Raw genomic sequence first — 15882 nt, 5'->3', positions numbered from 1 at the left:
GCCTCAAGCCTCAGCTGCTTGAAGGCCTTAATGAAGCCCTTGCGATAAAGATGAAGTCCAGGCGCCTTTGCTTGCTCTAGCAGGGGCTCTCAATCTGGGCTACCCGTGGGAATCACGTGGGGTGCATTACAAGTGCACCTGTACCCAAGTCCTGCTAACAGGAGGTGAGTTAGTCGGGCTGGAGCAAGGGCCCTTGGTTGGATCTTAGTTGTAAAGCTCCCCCAGGTGATCCAAAGGAGCTTGGGATGAGTAACCTAAAGACGGTCGAGCTCTATACCCATCGCCCCGACCCAGGGAGCGGGGTCGGTCTCTGCGCCGGCTCCCCTGGCCCTTCTGTTACTCATCTACAGCCCTGTGATTTCAAAGCATCCTTCCCACCCGTTTTTAGCTCGGCCGCCGAACTTCACTGAACAGTTGAGGTAAGAACGTTGCATTACAACCACGTTTTAACAGATGAATCCCTTGGAAGTAACTCAGTGCTCTGTATCCGCGCATCCACCCAACGGCGGGAAAAAGAAAAGCGGCTGCGCGCGCACTGAAGGTGCAGCTGCCTTCCCTTATCATTCGCAGAACCACGAGGTACTGCCAGGGTTTCCGCAGTGACTACGTCCTCTTGAGTGTTACAGGCCCTCCAGAGTGACGCCCGGCGCAGGAGGCCGCGCGCGCACCCCACGACCTCTTCCAGGGGGCCCTGGAGCAGCCCTCCGCCCCACCGAGGGCCAGCTGTGGTTCCCGCCGCGCGTCCTGCGGACACACTCCTGCCCTTTGCCGAACGCACCTGCACCCGCGCAGCGCGGGGTGCGCTTAGGGCGGCCCCGAACCGCTTTTCTTCTGGGAACCACGCGGCGGGACGCGGGTTTCGGATTCCCTGGGGGCAGCCTTGCTGTGAGTGAGCAAGCGCGGAGGCCGAGCTTCTTGCAAACGGACTCCGGACTCCGAGAGGCAACGACTTTTGTGCCTCACCAAAGTGCTTGGGTGCCGGCCGAGCCCTGCCCCTGGAACCCACGGGCGGCCACTGCGCAAGCGCCTCTCCCGGCTGGCGGCTCCGCCCCGCCCCGACCGGCGGCTCCATGGCGCTGTGCGAGGCCGCGGGCTGCGGGAGCGCCCTGCCCTGGCCTCGCTTGTTGCTCTTCGGGGACTCCATCACCCAGGTACCGCCGCCCCGACGCTCGGCCTTCCGCTCCGGCCTCTCTGCGGGGTCGCTGCCGAAGCTCCTCGCCGTCCTTTTCGGCCTCTGAGACGGCTGGGCCGGAGGCCTGGCCACGCCCGTGGCGACCCCGGAGGAGCGACGGGTCCCCTGGTGGCTGCGCCTTCCGCGCCCGCGGCGTCTCGGAGGCCACGACGGTGTCCTCGAGAGCCCGGGCTCCCGGCACAGACGCGAGGGAACACGGCCGCGCTGGCCGCCCCGCGCCGCCTCCCACCGGGTCGATTTGCGCGGTCGTCCCCTCAGCGCCCTCCTGGGCAGCGGCCTTTCCCCTTCGGGTCCCGGTGAACGGCTCCGGGCGACCGCGCGCTGTGTCCCAGGAGGCCCCGCGGTCGGCTCCGGGTGGAGGCGCCGTGAACCCGCTCGCCGCACTCCCTGCGGGCACAGGTGGGGCCGTTAGGGGTTGACCTTGGAAGTAAAATGCCTTCAGGAATTAGGTAGAAAAGGACCATCCCTTCATCCAAGATCCCCTCACCTCCCGTGAAGGGAACGGTCTTCTAAATGCAGGTTCTTACTTCGGGGAGGGAGTAGAAAGTCCATTCCTGCGTGTGTCCTCCTCTTAGGATCTGTGTACGCCCATAACTGCTAACATTAGTTTTAGGCATATGCGGCAGTCGGGGCTTCCCGCATTCCACGGGAATGTGTATGAAAAAGTGTTCATCCTCAGCCCGGTAACCAGCAAAGCAGTGAGGCGGCATGGCCTTCAATTTCCTCACTGACCTTTGACTTTATTTCCTGAACTTAGATTTCTGTTTAGCTTCCTCCCCTCCACCCTCCCGGGGTTTTTTTTTTTTTTTTTTCTTTGAGACAGAGTGGCTCTCTATCGCCCAGGCCGGAGTGCAGTAGCGCGATCTCGGCTCACTGCAACCTCTGCCTCCCGGATTCAGGCGTTTCTCCTGCCTCAGCCTCCCGCGTAGCTGGGATTATAGACGTGCGCCACCACACCGGGCTAATTTTTGTATTCTTAGTAGAGACAGCGTTTCGCATGTTGAGCAGGCCGGTCTCGAACTCCAAACCTCATGTAATCCACCCGCCTCGGCCTCTCCAAGTGGGATTACAGGCTGTTTAGCTTTATGATTGAGAAAAATCCCCCTCTGCTAAAGTGTTGCCAGGTGTTCTTACCTGTAATCCCCAAAATGACCTCACAGGGAAGCAATCAAAGCCAAGAAGGGAGTGCCGAGAAAACAGAAGTTGCCAATCAGAGCTGCCCTTGCTGAGATGCCCCGTTACAGTCATTAGTAATAATGGGCTTTTCTTCCTCCAGTTTTCCTTCCAGCAGGGTGGATGGGGAGCATCGCTGGCTGACAAGCTGGTCAGGTGAGAGTGGTTTCCCATACTTGAGTACTTGCAGATGGAAAATGTCTTAGGGACCCATCTTACGGATGGATAGTTCTGAACAGAGCATTTGTCCTTTGTTAATTTTGCTTGCCTTCCCTAATCATACATAGGAGAAGGAACTGAAAAAATTTAGTCTTCACTCAGTCTGACCAATTAGATATTTTAGGGTTGAGCTCTGATGGCTGGGTAGACTCAGACAAATCAAGTAAATGGCCAGTGCCTCTTTGCTGGTCAGCGGCAGACAGATCCAAGTCCAGCTGCTGGATCGCAGAGCTTGCAGTTTTACTGCCACACCACACTGGTAGGAAGCTACTTTGCCTTTTTTTTTTTTTTTTTTTTGGTCACAATTCTGCCGCACTTTATTTTGGGTTTTGATGGTTTTTGTTTGTGACGGGGTCTCTCGTTACACGCGTCCATGTGAAGAGACCACCAAACAGGCCTTGTGTGAGCAACAAGGCTGTTTATTCACTTGGGTGCAAGTGGGCTGAGTCTGAAAAGAGCAAAGGGAGATGGGCTGGGGCAGTTGTGTAGGATTTGGGGAGGTAGTGGAAAATGACAGTTAAAGGTGGTTATCTATTGTTAGCAGGGAAGGGGGTCACAGGGTGCTCTGTGGGGAGCTCCTGAGACTCACTGTCCAGGGGAGGAATGTCACAAGGTCAACTGATAAGGGTGGGGCAGGAACAAATCACAATGGTGGAATGTCATCAGTTAAGGCAGGAATTGGCTGTTTCATTCCTTTTGTGGTTTTTCAGTTGCTCCAGGCCACCTGGATATATACGTGCAGGTCACAGGGGTTACAATGGCTTAGCTTGGGCTCAGAGGCCCGAAAACTCTCCCACAGGCTGGAGTGCAGCAGTGTGATCAGGCCTCACTGCAGCCTCCACCTCTGGGGCTGAAGCCACCATCATCTCAGCCTTCTGTGGGAGGCATCTGAGTTGAGGCTGGACATGAAGGAACACAACTGCAGTAAGAGGAATTCTTGCTCCCTACGAGAAAGATAATATAGATTACAGGCATCGGTAGAGCCTGCACGTTAACCATCTCAGCCTTCTGAGTAGCTGGGACCTACAGGCATTTGCCCCCACACCCAGCCCAGCGCTTCATTTTAACGTATCGTGATTTCACTCTGTAAAGTGGCTCGTCACCGTTTTATCATCATTACAGACAAAAGCAATCTCTGAAGGAAGGCTGAGTTTTGGTTATTGTTCTCCAGTTTATAAATGTCACCTGAGAACTTTGAGTAGTGTCATAAAAAGTGTCCCCTTGTGCTGCTTTGGAGCCCACTGCCTAACGCTGTGGCCTGCAGTTCTCCACTAGTGCTCCAGCTTCTCTGCTTGGTTATGCACATATAGGAATGTGAATACACCAAGATGAACCATATTGATTTACTAATCGTAAATTGAACCCCAGGAGTCATTTTAAGAAAACTTGATGGACAACTTTAAATATCTACAGAAGCAAAGAGTGAAATGAGCCCATCCATCCCTCCTACTATGGATTATTCTGGATTATTCTGAAGCAAATCCCAAATCATATCATTTTACCAAGACTAAGAAAACAAGAGTCCCTCTTATGTGACTGGTACTCTCTGAGGGGTTTTAAACCTACTTCCTGTTCCTTCACTGGAAGTCTCCTCACATGACATGTGAGGAAGGCTCGCAGCACGCCCAGGGTCACGCCTAGTCAAGACAGAGCTGAGAATAAATCCAGGCAACCTGGCTTTTTTTTTTTTTTTTCCTCCATTACACCTACAGTACTGTGAATCCAACTATTTTTAAGAAGGAAACAAAAAGCCTACTAATGAACCGGTTTAAGTTGAAACACAATACATTTACTAAAACTAATCAAAACCAGAAATCTCAAATATTCTATAGACTATTTAAATATAAACTAAACTAAGTTCCAGGATATTAGTGACTTTACCTGAGATACTTGCTGAGATTCTCTTTTGTGAACTCCATTTTAAAAACACCCGACTATACCATGCTTGAAGTCAAATAGGCTGTAGACTTCATCACAGCCCCTTTATATAAAATTACTCCTCTCAAGGAGGAGTATGGCGTATTTATGTATATCTTTGAAAGGCTTAAGATTAGCATGCTTCAACTGTGTTCTTACTCCTATCAAAGTGAAACCTGGGGGTGGCTCAGAGACATGTGACGGGCTCAGAATCCCAGAGAGCACACCCTCACTAAAGGCTAGTTACTGGGACCATAAACACTTCTTGCCCACAATTCATCTTTTAAAATTTTTCGTTTCAGAAAATGTGATGTTCTGAATCGTGGATTCTCAGGTTACAATACCAGATGGGCCAAAATTATCCTTCCAAGATTAATCAGGAAAGGAAACAGCTTGGACATCCCAGTAGCAGTTACAATTTTCTTTGGGGCCAATGACAGTGCATTAAAAGGTAAAAGCATTTTTTATGTTCTTCTAGCTCACTTTTAATCATTTTTATGTTACAGCAAACTTACATTTAATATACTTTTTTCAACTGTTTACTTTCTCCCAATAGATACAGTTTTGCCAAGCTTATGAGTTCCTTGAGTTTATATGTATTCCTGGCTTTAACACTGGTGGGTTTTATTCCCCACCTGGTTTCTACCTGCTGGCAGTCCTCATCTTGCAAACACTGAAATATTTTGTAGTCTGTTAGTGCTATGCTAGGTTTGTAATGTTTTTCTCTTTAGTTGATGCATTTGGCAGCAGAAAGCTTAAGGATACCTTGTGGCTGCATCACACGGATGGCAGCTGGTGGTGTGTCTTAGGGAGGGTATCTCGGGGCAGCCACCCTGACCTCAGTTAGGCTTGAATCCTGGGCAGTGGTTGAGTGTGGGTTTGGAAAAGGAGATGGTCTCTCCTTGATTGCTGAAGAATTGCTGCTGTGACTAGAGGAAAGCTAGCTGTGTAAGAGGCCTTTCTTCCCTTTCTACTCGTGAAGAAAGCCTTCTGCGTTCTAGAAACAAGAAAAACCAGCCTTTGTTTTGGGAAGTTAGGTAGTCATCTTCCAGAGATTTCTTTTGTGCTCCTACTTGTGTCACAGAAGTGGTGTGGTCTGCTGTTCACAGGCACACTGTGGGAGGCATCTGAGTTGAGGCTGGACATGAAGGAACACAACTGCAGTAAGAGGAATTCTTGCTCCCTACGAGAAAGATAATATAGATTACAGGCATCGGTAGGGCCTGCACGTTAACCATTATATTTGGGAAGAAATTAATCTTCACTTTCTATCTTGTACCAAAAACCATAAGAAAATTCAAAACAGAATTTTTTAAAAAGATACATTCTTATAAAATTTAGGAGAAGGAAAAACACTTCCTAAGTATAAGAGCAGTGGAGGAAGCCACAGAGGAAGAACAGGTTTATGAAATGAACTTAAAATAGCTTAGGCTAGGAAACAACTGAAAAAGAAAATGATGTGTTAAGGAAAATACCCGAAAAATGTGGCAGACAAGAGAGTAATGTCTTTAGTGTAGAAATCAATAAGAAAAATACTAACTCCAATAGAAAATATAGGCAAAGGACAGGAACAGATAAAAGGAGAAATTTAACAGCAAATAGATATTTGAAAATGTGTGAAAACTTTAAAAATGTCAATTAAAACAAGGTATTTTGATTTTTGACTCATAGTAGTAAAGCAATATGAAGCAGTAATACATATAGCTGACAGGCATGAAATAAGATTGGAACTCTTATATTCCTGGTGAGAGAATAGCTTGTAATCCTCTGGAAAGCTGTGAGGCGGTATGCGCCAAGGGACTGCCCACGTGTAGAAATTCAACCTAAGGAAATATTCAGATATGCAGCCAGATGTGTGTGCAGAGATTTCTGTGTATTGCTTTTTATTTTTTATTTTTTTATTTTTTTGAGAAAGTTTCACTCTTTTGTCTAGGCTGGAATGAAGTGATAACGATCTCGGCTCACTGTAACCTCCACCTCCCAGGTTCAAATGATTCTCCTGCTTCAGCCTCCCGAGTAGCTGGGATTACAGGTGCTTGCCAGCACGCCTGGCTAATTTTTGTATTTTTAGTAGAGACAGGGTTTTGCCATGTTGGCCAGGCTGGTCTCGAACTCCTGACCTCAGGTGATCCACCTGCCTTGGCCTCCCAAAGTGCTAGGATTTCAGATGTGAGCCACCGCACCTGGCCGTGTATTGCTATTTATAACAGCAGATTAGAAGCTGTACAGTAAGGAAACGAACATCGTGTGGTCACCCTACAACTAAATACCATTTTTTGAGGACTATTTAGGGACACAGAAAAGCTCATATGTTACGTGAGCCAGGCATGGTGGCTCATGCCTGTAATCCCAACACTGGGAGGCCAGGCCAGGAGTTTGAGACCAGCCTGGGCAACAGAGTGAGACTCTGTCTCAACAGCAACAAAGTTTGCCGATTGTGGTGATGCATACTAGTCCCGGCTAGTCTCAGCTTAGGAAGCTGAGCTGGGAGGGGAGGGTTGCTTGGGCCCAGAAGTTCCAGGTTACAGTGAGCTGTGATCACACTACACTGCAGCCCGGGTGACAGAGCAAGAACCTGTCTCTAAAACAATCTGTAGAGAAAAGCAAAATATAGTCTTCAGTGTGAATATAATCTTCAGTGCAAACTCATTTTTGTAAAAGTATACGTATCTTCATGAAAAGACTGGAAAGATATACATCCAAATGCCAACAGTGGTTTTCTGGGTGGTAGGATCATCGGTGACTTTTTTTTTTCTTGACACTGTACTTACATGTGGTTAGCAAATGGTATATAATGACCCTTGTAATACTTCAGTGAGAGCCTGTCTAGAAAATACTCCTTTGCAGTAACAGTAGTAGTAGTCATGGGTGCCATTTGTTTAGACTGAGTACTTGCTTTGTGAAGGCACCTGCTCTCAGTGCTGTAAACTCTTAGCTATTTTGATTTTCAGTCCTAGGAGGGAGACCCTATTACTGTCTTCCATTTTACCAATGAGGTACAGAAAGGCTAAGTATCCGTGGTTCTGTGGCGAGGAGTGACAAAGCCAGGATTTGAACCTAGGCCGTCTCACTCAACAGGCTGGGATCTTTAATTTCTGTATAAATTCAATGTAATTAATAACCATCTGGATACTAGTGATGAAAAGACAAGAGTACTTACAGTGCCCCTAGTTAGAGCTTTTGAAGTCTTGTTTTATGAAGAACTATACAATTGAACTCATTAAGGAGAAAACCTTCTCTTTGTGTCCTTGGTGTTAAACAGTCCCCCAGTGACATCATGAATAACAGGCATTTGCAGAAGCGTGTTCACCTGAATGGTCACTTATAATAAATATGCATCTGGTGAGTACTCATGTGTCTCTTGAGCAGATGAGAATCCCAAGCAGCACATTCCCCTGGAGGAGTATGCTGCGAATTTAAAGAGCATGGTGCAGTACCTGAAGTGTGTGGACATCCCTGAGGATCGAGTCATTCTCATCACGCCGACCCCACTTTGTGAAACAGCCTGGGAAAAAGAGTGCATCACACAAGGTAAACAAACCACAGCCAATCTCAGCAAATCTGGATAGCAATGCTGAGGGAAGAACTCTGATAGAACAGTGGTTTCCTGCCTGGGGCTTCTGTTTCTTAGGGGCTCAGTATGTCCATTTCAGTCTGTTTTCAATCATCCAAAATTATTAATAAAAGTATAGGCCGGGCGCGGTGGCTCAAGCCTGTAATCCCAGCACTTTGGGAGGCCGAGACGGGCGGATCACGAGGTCAGGAGATCGAGACCATCCTGGCTAATACGGTGAAACCCTGTCTCTACTAAAAAATATAAAAAATTAGCCGGGTGAGGTGGCGGGCGCCTGTAGTCCCAGCTACTCGGGAGGCTGAGGCAGGAGAATGGCGTGAACCCGGGAGGCGGAGCTTGCAGTGAGCCGAGATCCGGCCACTGCACTCCAGCCCGGGCGACAGAGCGAGACTCCGTCTCAAAAAAAAAAAAAAAAAAGTATAGCTTCCAATATGTCATACCTGAGACCTTTTTTGACATAGAAAAGGGATTCTGGCTTTGGATGGTCAGGAGGGAACCGGGAGCCTGGCATCTGCTGACCTTCACAGTTGCCAGGCTCCAAGGTGCACATGAAGGCCACTGACAACTCTGCAGAGCTGTGGTGCTCTGTGGGGGCTGGGCCTGGGGGCTAATGTGCCTTGACTTGGAAGTCCACACCTGAGGCTTTTCCTGGCACACGGAAGCTGGGATAGGAATGATCGCATAGGAGTCACCAGCTCTCCATATACTTGGGTCTCACATCCCTCAAGTGCTGTGTTTTCCATCCACCTTTGATTGAAAAACTTCTGCACATAAGTGGACCTTCACAGTTCAAACCTGTGTTGTTAAAGGGTCAGCTGAATGTTAATGTTGAAAATGCACATTATGGAAGATTTTTTTTTTTTTTTTTTTTGAGACAGAGTCTTGCTCTGTCAGCCAGGCTGGAGTGCAGTGGCATGATCTCAGCTCACTACAACCTTAGCCTCCTGGGCTCAAGCAAATTCTGCCTCAGCCTCCTGAGTAGCTGGGATTACGGGTGTGCACCACCACACCTGGCTAATTTTTGCATTTTTTTTTTTTTTTTTTTTTTTTTTTGAGACGGAGTTTCGCTCTGTCGCCCAGGCTGGAGTGCAGTGACCGGATCTCAGCTCATTGCAAGCTCCACCTCCCGGGTTGACGCCATTCTCCTGCCTCAGCCTCCCGAGTAGCTGGGACTACAGGCGCCCGCCATCTCGCCCGGCTAGTTTTTTGTATTTTTTTAGTAGAGACGGGGTTTTACCGTGTTAGCCAGGATGGTCTCGATCTCCTGACCTCGTGATCCGCCCGTCTCGGCCTCCCAAAGTGCTGGGATTACAGGCTTGAGCCACCGCGCCCGGCCAATTTTTGCATTTTTAGTAGAGACAGGTTTCACCAGGTTGGCCAGGCTGGTCTCGAACGCCTCAGGGTATCTGCCTGCCTCAGCCTCCCAAAGTGCTGGGATTACAGGCATGAGCCACCCCGCCTGGCCTGGAAGTTTTCTAAGCTACCCAGAACATTCTAGGACAAATTATTGGCTCTGTAACACAGAACAGCTATTTCTCAAAGTATGGTCTGACTCAAAGTTAACTATTATTTTTAGGTAGATTTCTGGGCCCATTTTCAGCTCTCTGGATGTTTCTTATACACACTAGAGCACACATCCCATAACTTCATGGAAGACTGCTACTGTCCCTACTTTACGAGTGGAGAAATTGAGTCTCAGGCTAAGACAGAACCTGCCCAAGATCACACAGCCAGTAACAGAACCAGGAATCAAATCCAGAAAGTGTGACTTCAGAGCTAAGTCCTTACTGTTAGACGAGTTTATAGTTCAGTTGGGTTGTAGCTATGTCACTTGCTTTCAAAGGGTCTGTCATCCTTAGAGGAGGATCCAATACATTCTCAAGTCACAAACAGCGTATGTCAAGGGGTGCCACACACTGGAGGCACAGACAAACTTGGGGAGAAACCCCAGCCCGTGGGATATGGTGACAGTAGGCTCTGGGCATCACATCAGGGCAGACGGGCCCTATTGCTGTGAAATACCAGAGTGTTCTGCAGGGGAGGCGTTTAAGGCCCACAGAGCTCCACTGGAGACAACTGCAGACCCCCAGCTTGTTTCTGGGCCTGCAGCCATAACCGATTGGGGGGCACTGTCATCTTGGCTTTCACAGAAGGGAAGAATGTTACATAACACGGTCCACAGAAGCTGTTCAGACTTCTTTTTGTCTTGTTTCCCAGGAAAATAGTCTATATGAAGTTCTGAATGTTTAATTTCATTTCCCCTTTCTAGCCTTGAAGATAGCCCAATGCAGACTTTTTAAAAGGTCAGCGATGGGCAAAGCAGGTAGAGGAGGGGTCTCGATAACTGGTCCCCTAGAGATTCAGCTGTCACCCAGGCTATAGTGCAGTGGCTTGCTCAAAGCTCACTGCAGCCTCCACCTCTAGGCTCAGGTGATCATCTTGCCTCAGCCTCCCAAGTAGCTAGAACCATAGGCATGTGCCACCATGCTTAGCTAATTTTTAAATTTTTTTTGTAGGGATGGGGTAGCTAGTTATAATCTAGGTGAATTTTATAAACAATTGATCCCAAGTATGAAAGCCGGCGAATAGATCTCTGTGACGCAGAGCCTGGGCCAGCATAGGTCTTCCTGTGGCCCGTGTCCAGTTGCCCATAACCTCATGCTTTCTCTTTAATACCATTCTGTAGTCCGCCTCCTGCCAGCCCTCACTGTCCTGTTTGCAGCCTCCTGAGCCTTCTCCCCTAGCCCCAGCCCCACCTTCCAAACCAACCTAGCACAATCCCCAGATACTGCACTCCAGCCTTCCCTGGTGCCGCTCCCTGGGAGGATGAGGCGGCCTGCGCTTGTTAGATACACTCAGTCGCTCTGCTAGTTGCTTTGCTGGAGTTTAGTCTCTTAATCCTGTCAATATTCCTGCAACTAGGTAGGCACTGTCATAAGGAAGCAGAAAGCTTCAGGACGGTTAAGCAAGCTGTTAAGACACACAGCTATTTAGTAAAAATTGTAGGCATCAAAATGTAGATCTTTGTCTGAAGCCTACAAATGATTTTGCTGTGCTGTGGTGCAGCTGTTTCATGTAAGAAGCCAGCGGTGTCCGCACAGCATTCAGCTTCCATGGCCTGGCATTTCCTACCAGTGCAGACCTTACCCGCCCCCAGCCCAGCTCCTGCAGCCGGCACTCTCCAAGCAGCCCAGCCCTCCTGGGCCTTTTCTGCCTCTGTGCCTCTGTTCAAGGTGTCCTCTCAAACATCCTCCCTGGCACTTCTGAAGGCTCTGGTTACCACTAAAGGCTCCTTACAACTGTACCTTGTCCTCTGCTGGGTAGAGCAGCACACCAGTAACCTGTGAGGCTCATCAACATACACCCTAAACCCTGGGGCTGGCCCAAGTGGGGTCAATATTTAATGGCATTTCGAAACTGTCTAGATGAGTGGAGTAGAACTTACACAAGGGCCAGCACTTGGGTTTATCAACTGCCACCTCGATTTCTTCTCTTCAATAGGTTGCAAACTAAATCGCCTGAACTCTGTTGTTGGTGAATATGCCAATGCGTGTTTACAAGTGGCCCAAGACTGTGGGACTGACGTACTTAACCTGTGGACCCTGATGCAGGACAGCCAGGTACGGTGGCTTGCTCAGTCCTCTCGGGGTAAATAGGATCACACAGAAGTAAACCAGGTGTGTGTGCAGCAGCTTTCCCTAGAAAGGTTCTGCTTAGCTAAGACAGTCATCCCTTTAAGCCAATGAAAACAAAAAGGCTTGGGGGAGGGGAGGAATGGAGGTTTCAGGACGGTCACAAGTCCAGCAGCTTATTCAGCCAGGCTCCTTGGCTAGGAGTTAGTACACAGTGGCGTAAATGAGCAATACATGGCTCATATTTATGAACATCGAGGCCAAGTTCCTCTTTCATATAGAGAATGGCAGAAAGCTAAAACTTGTTAATAGGTAAAACAATGAATTTAAATATAGTATTGGTTAATAAAACTGTGGGAGATATGTAGTTCTAATTAAGTTACTTTGTTTTAAAGTCTGAAAGCACAAATATAAAAGGTAAAAAGCAGGTCCCATAGAATGGTGCACCCACTCAGGAGACAGCTGGTTTCTTATGCAGTCACACATAGACTTAGGGAGGACCTGGCAGTCCACTCCTGGGTTATCTGCCCCAGAGAAATGAAAACTAGGTTCACACAGAACCTGGGTGTGACTGTTGACAGCAGCATTATTCCTACCTGCTGGAAGCACCCCAGTGTCCTTCCGTGGATGAATAGGGAAACTGGTGTGCCCATGGATGGGATGCTACTCGGCAATAAAGAGGACAGACTGACATGCACAGCAATGTGGGTGGCTCTCAGAGGTGTTGCACTGAGGGAAGGAAGCTGGTCTCTCAAGGTTACATACTACATAAGTCAATCTGTTTGGTATCTCAAAAAGGCAAGACTTGGGCCGGGCACGGTGGCTCCCACCTGTAATCCCATCACTTTGGGAGGCCAAGGCAGGCGGATCACCTGAGTTCAGGAGTTTGAGACCAACCTGGCCAACATGGCGAAACCCTGTCTCTACTAAAAACACAAAAATTAGCTGGGCATGGTGGAGGGCGCCTGTAATCCCAGCTACTCAGGAGGCTGAGGCATGAGAATCGCTTGAACCTGGGAGGCAGAGGTCACACCACTGCACTCCAGTCTGGAGGACAGAGGGAGACTGTCTAACCCCACCCCACCCCCCACAAAAAAAGGCAAGACTGCAGTGACAGAACAGGTCAGTGGTGGCCAGAGGTTAGGGCGAGGACAGGTATGGCTAAATTCAGGTTCCACACAGATACTGGTGAAGAGGGGTAGACAGCCACTGGTCTTTTTAAATTTTTCTGTGACCTTGCACTATTTTGTAAAGAGTTTGTTCAGCAGGGCACATAAAAGGCCATTTCATTGCTGTGCTGGGATCCAGAGAGAAAGCTCGACGGGACTGATGATATTTGAAGTACTCAGGGAAGGAAGGATCCAGTGTGCGGAAAGCTCTCTGGACAAACAGGAAGACTCACAGCCCCACCGGTTTCCTCTATTCCTAGCTGTTAGGTTTAGGCTACTTGGACAAAGCAACATAGAAAACAACCAAGAATTACTAACCCAAGTGCCAACTTTTTCCTCTCCCCTAAATATTAATCCATACCAATCCTTCCAATGACCTACACATTTATTACACATCTGCAATAGGAAAATAGTCACCAGTGGGAAAGTCATACCACCACGTGGATGCTGAGTCACTAGTCACCTTTGGAGGCTCTGAGAGCCTAAGTAAATCTGGACCCTAGGCTTCTAGTCTTCCTCTGAAATCCTGAGTGCACTGGAACCTTCCAGAATTCCCAGATCAGGAGGGGCCTTGGCAGCTTGAGTGCCAAAGGGGTCAACATCCAGAGTTCTGTTGTCTAAGAGTCCACCTTAGATTATGTAGAAAAGTTATGCTACTAGAGGAAAGGAAACTGCAAACTACTGGGCTAGTTTTGCTCACGTCTTTTTCAATCTAATACAAAACTGGGAGGGTCGTCCTTAGAGATCATCTCATCTCCAACTGTCTCGACGAGAAAACCAAGGCCGAGGAAGAAGTGCTAGTATTATATGATAGCATCTAAACTTCTGGTCTATTAAAAGTCACATAAGGCCGGGCACGGTGGCTCATGCCTGTAATCCCAACACTTCGGGAGGCCGAGGCGGGTGGATCACCTGAGGTCAGGAGTTTGAGACCAGCCTGGCCAACATGGTGAAACCCGATCTCTACTTAAAAATACAAAAATTAGCCAGGCGTGGTGGCGGGTACCTGTAATACCAGCTACTTGGGAGGCTGAGGCAGGAGAATTACCTGAACCCAGGAGGCAGAGGTTGAAGTAGGCCGAGACTGCACCATTGCTCTCTAGCCTGGGCAACAAGAGTGAGACTCCAGCTCAAAAAAAAAAAAAAAAAGTCACATAAGCTAGTTGGCCACCCAGATTCTAACAGAGCTCTTGGCTAGTAAGATTCTTCCCGAAGAAAGAGATGGCTATATGGATAAAATTCTTGAGTTCAGGGCTTGCTCATGCCTGTAATCTCAATATTTTATGAGGCCGAGGTGGGAGGACTGCTTGAGCCTAGGAGTTCAAAACCAGCCTGGACAACAAAATGAGACACCCATCTCTACAAAAAGCACAAAAATTAGCCAGGTATGGTGGCACATGCCTGTAGTCCCAGCTACTCAGGGACCTGAGGGTGGAAAGATCGCTTGAGCCCAGGAGGTTGAGGCTGCAGTGAGCCATGATCATGTCACTGCACTCCAGCCTGGGCAGCAAAGCAAGATCCTGTCTCCAAAAATACATATATCTTTTTAAATATATACTCTTGAGTTCAGGGGAGCGGGAGGGAGACTGGACTCCCGTGTCCCAGCAATTACTATTCTACGTTAGATGGTACAAGTTCTTTCCACCTAAAAACCTGCCTAGAGTCAAAAACAATATTGACTCATGGGGCCCCTGAACACTCCTAATACCAAATTTTTCATTTTTTGCTGATTGTTACTAGGCCATATTTACCTGTTAAGGTTCTTTGAAATAACCTGAGAATCATGTCATATGACTCGGAAGACCTGGAAGGAGGTCCAGCTCACTTAATGGTGAGTGACTTTCATGAAACTTAACTCTATAATATGGAGATAGCACTACAGCACTAGTAAGGGTTCTGTGTGTGTTCAAACACCTATGTAAACACATCAGTGCTACTGTAGTCCAGGACAACTCTGGTCAGATGCCTACAATGAAAGGGGCTGGTGATCTTTCTGTCACAGGGCCACAACTGAGAGAATGGTACACGCTGGCATTTAGAAAAGTTCTACCCTCCCTCCCCCACTTTTTTTTTAAGGTGGGGGGAGCGGGGAGACAGCCACTCTGTCACCAGGCTGGAGCTCAGTGGTGCGATGATAGCTCACCGTAGCTTCGAACTCCCAGGCTTAAGTGATCCTCCCATCTTAGCCTCCCAAGTAGGTGAGAGTACACGTGTTTGTTTGCCACCACACCCAGCTAATTGTTGTATTTTTAAATTTTTTTATAGAGACAGGCTCTCAAACTCCTGTCCTCCAGTATTCTTGGCCCCAAAGTGTTGGAATGACAGGGGTGAGCTACCGCACCTGGCCAGTTACCCACCTTTAACCAATTTCTCTCCCTTCTAGGACTTCTCATCTTATTTATCAGATGGACTACATTTGTCTCCAAAGGGGAATGAATTTTTGTTCTCGCATCTCTGGCCTGTGATAGAGAAAAAGGTCTCTTCTCTGCCTTTGTTGCTTCCTTACTGGCGGGATGTAGCGGAAGCAAAACCTGAATTAAGTCTGCTGGGAGATGGAGACCATTAGCCAATCACAGGAGACCCAAGTCTGCTTGTTAATCTACAGAACTCCGAGTTGCCAATACATAGAGGTACCCTTTTTCCCTCAGGCTTAAACCTTTGCCACTGATAATAAAAGTATCAGGATTTTTCAGGGAAGTTTTGTACTTAGGTCCATTGTGTTTTGACAGTATTTGTTAATGCAGGTATCAGTGCTACAGCTACAGAATACACCCTGAGCAGCTTGTTAATTCTATAAATGATGAAGTAAAGACTATTTTTTTTTTAAAGTCACAATTTTATAAAAATGGTTTTCTTACATTCTTTTGAGAACAGTTTCACTCATACATATACACCCACACACCCCACTCACCTTGTATCAAATTCCAAAAGTGTGAAGCACAAGAATATCATGACTAGTTAAAAGATAGCAAATACCATAAGGTACAAGTTCAAGTATTAGTATAA

General features: G+C 47.9%; 1 protein-coding gene across 4 annotated transcripts; it reads left to right on the top strand.

Annotated features, from left to right (window-relative positions):
* The first annotated feature begins 384 nt into the window (after window positions 1-384).
* On the top strand, window positions 385-15729 carry IAH1 (isoamyl acetate hydrolyzing esterase 1 (putative)). Of its 4 annotated transcripts, none has more exons than XM_033176596.1 (7): window positions 385-1151; window positions 2469-2521; window positions 4804-4952; window positions 6435-6533; window positions 7871-8032; window positions 11577-11695; window positions 15260-15729. In XM_033176596.1, exons 1-7 carry the CDS (start codon window positions 1071-1073, stop codon window positions 15440-15442), a joined length of 846 nt encoding a protein of 281 aa, XP_033032487.1. In that variant the 5' UTR covers window positions 385-1070; the 3' UTR covers window positions 15443-15729. The 4 variants fall into 4 exon arrangements, with proteins under 4 accessions (XP_033032487.1, XP_033032489.1, XP_033032488.1 ...); XM_033176598.1 differs by lacking the exon at window positions 15260-15729 and adding an exon at window positions 14617-15057; XM_033176597.1 differs by lacking the exon at window positions 6435-6533.
* The last annotated feature ends 153 nt before the right edge of the window (window positions 15730-15882 follow it).

This window comes from Trachypithecus francoisi, unplaced genomic scaffold (assembly GCF_009764315.1).
Source record: "Trachypithecus francoisi isolate TF-2019V2 unplaced genomic scaffold, Tfra_2.0 Lachesis_group17, whole genome shotgun sequence".
Classification (NCBI taxonomy): domain Eukaryota; kingdom Metazoa; phylum Chordata; class Mammalia; order Primates; family Cercopithecidae; genus Trachypithecus; species Trachypithecus francoisi.
This window is presented reverse-complemented; position numbering and strand designations above follow the sequence as displayed.

Excerpts from the sequence above, each read along its gene's own strand:
- IAH1 (XM_033176596.1), top strand. The coding sequence starts at position 1,071 with ATGGCGCTGTGCGAGGCCGCGGGCTGCGGGAGCGCCCTGCCCTGGCCT. Across the intron at positions 4,953-6,434 it reads CAATGACAGTGCATTAAAAG|GCTGGAATGAAGTGATAACG; the intron begins GTAAAAGCATTT and ends TCTTTTGTCTAG. Across the intron at positions 11,696-15,259 it reads CCCTGATGCAGGACAGCCAG|GACTTCTCATCTTATTTATC; the intron begins GTACGGTGGCTT and ends TCTCCCTTCTAG.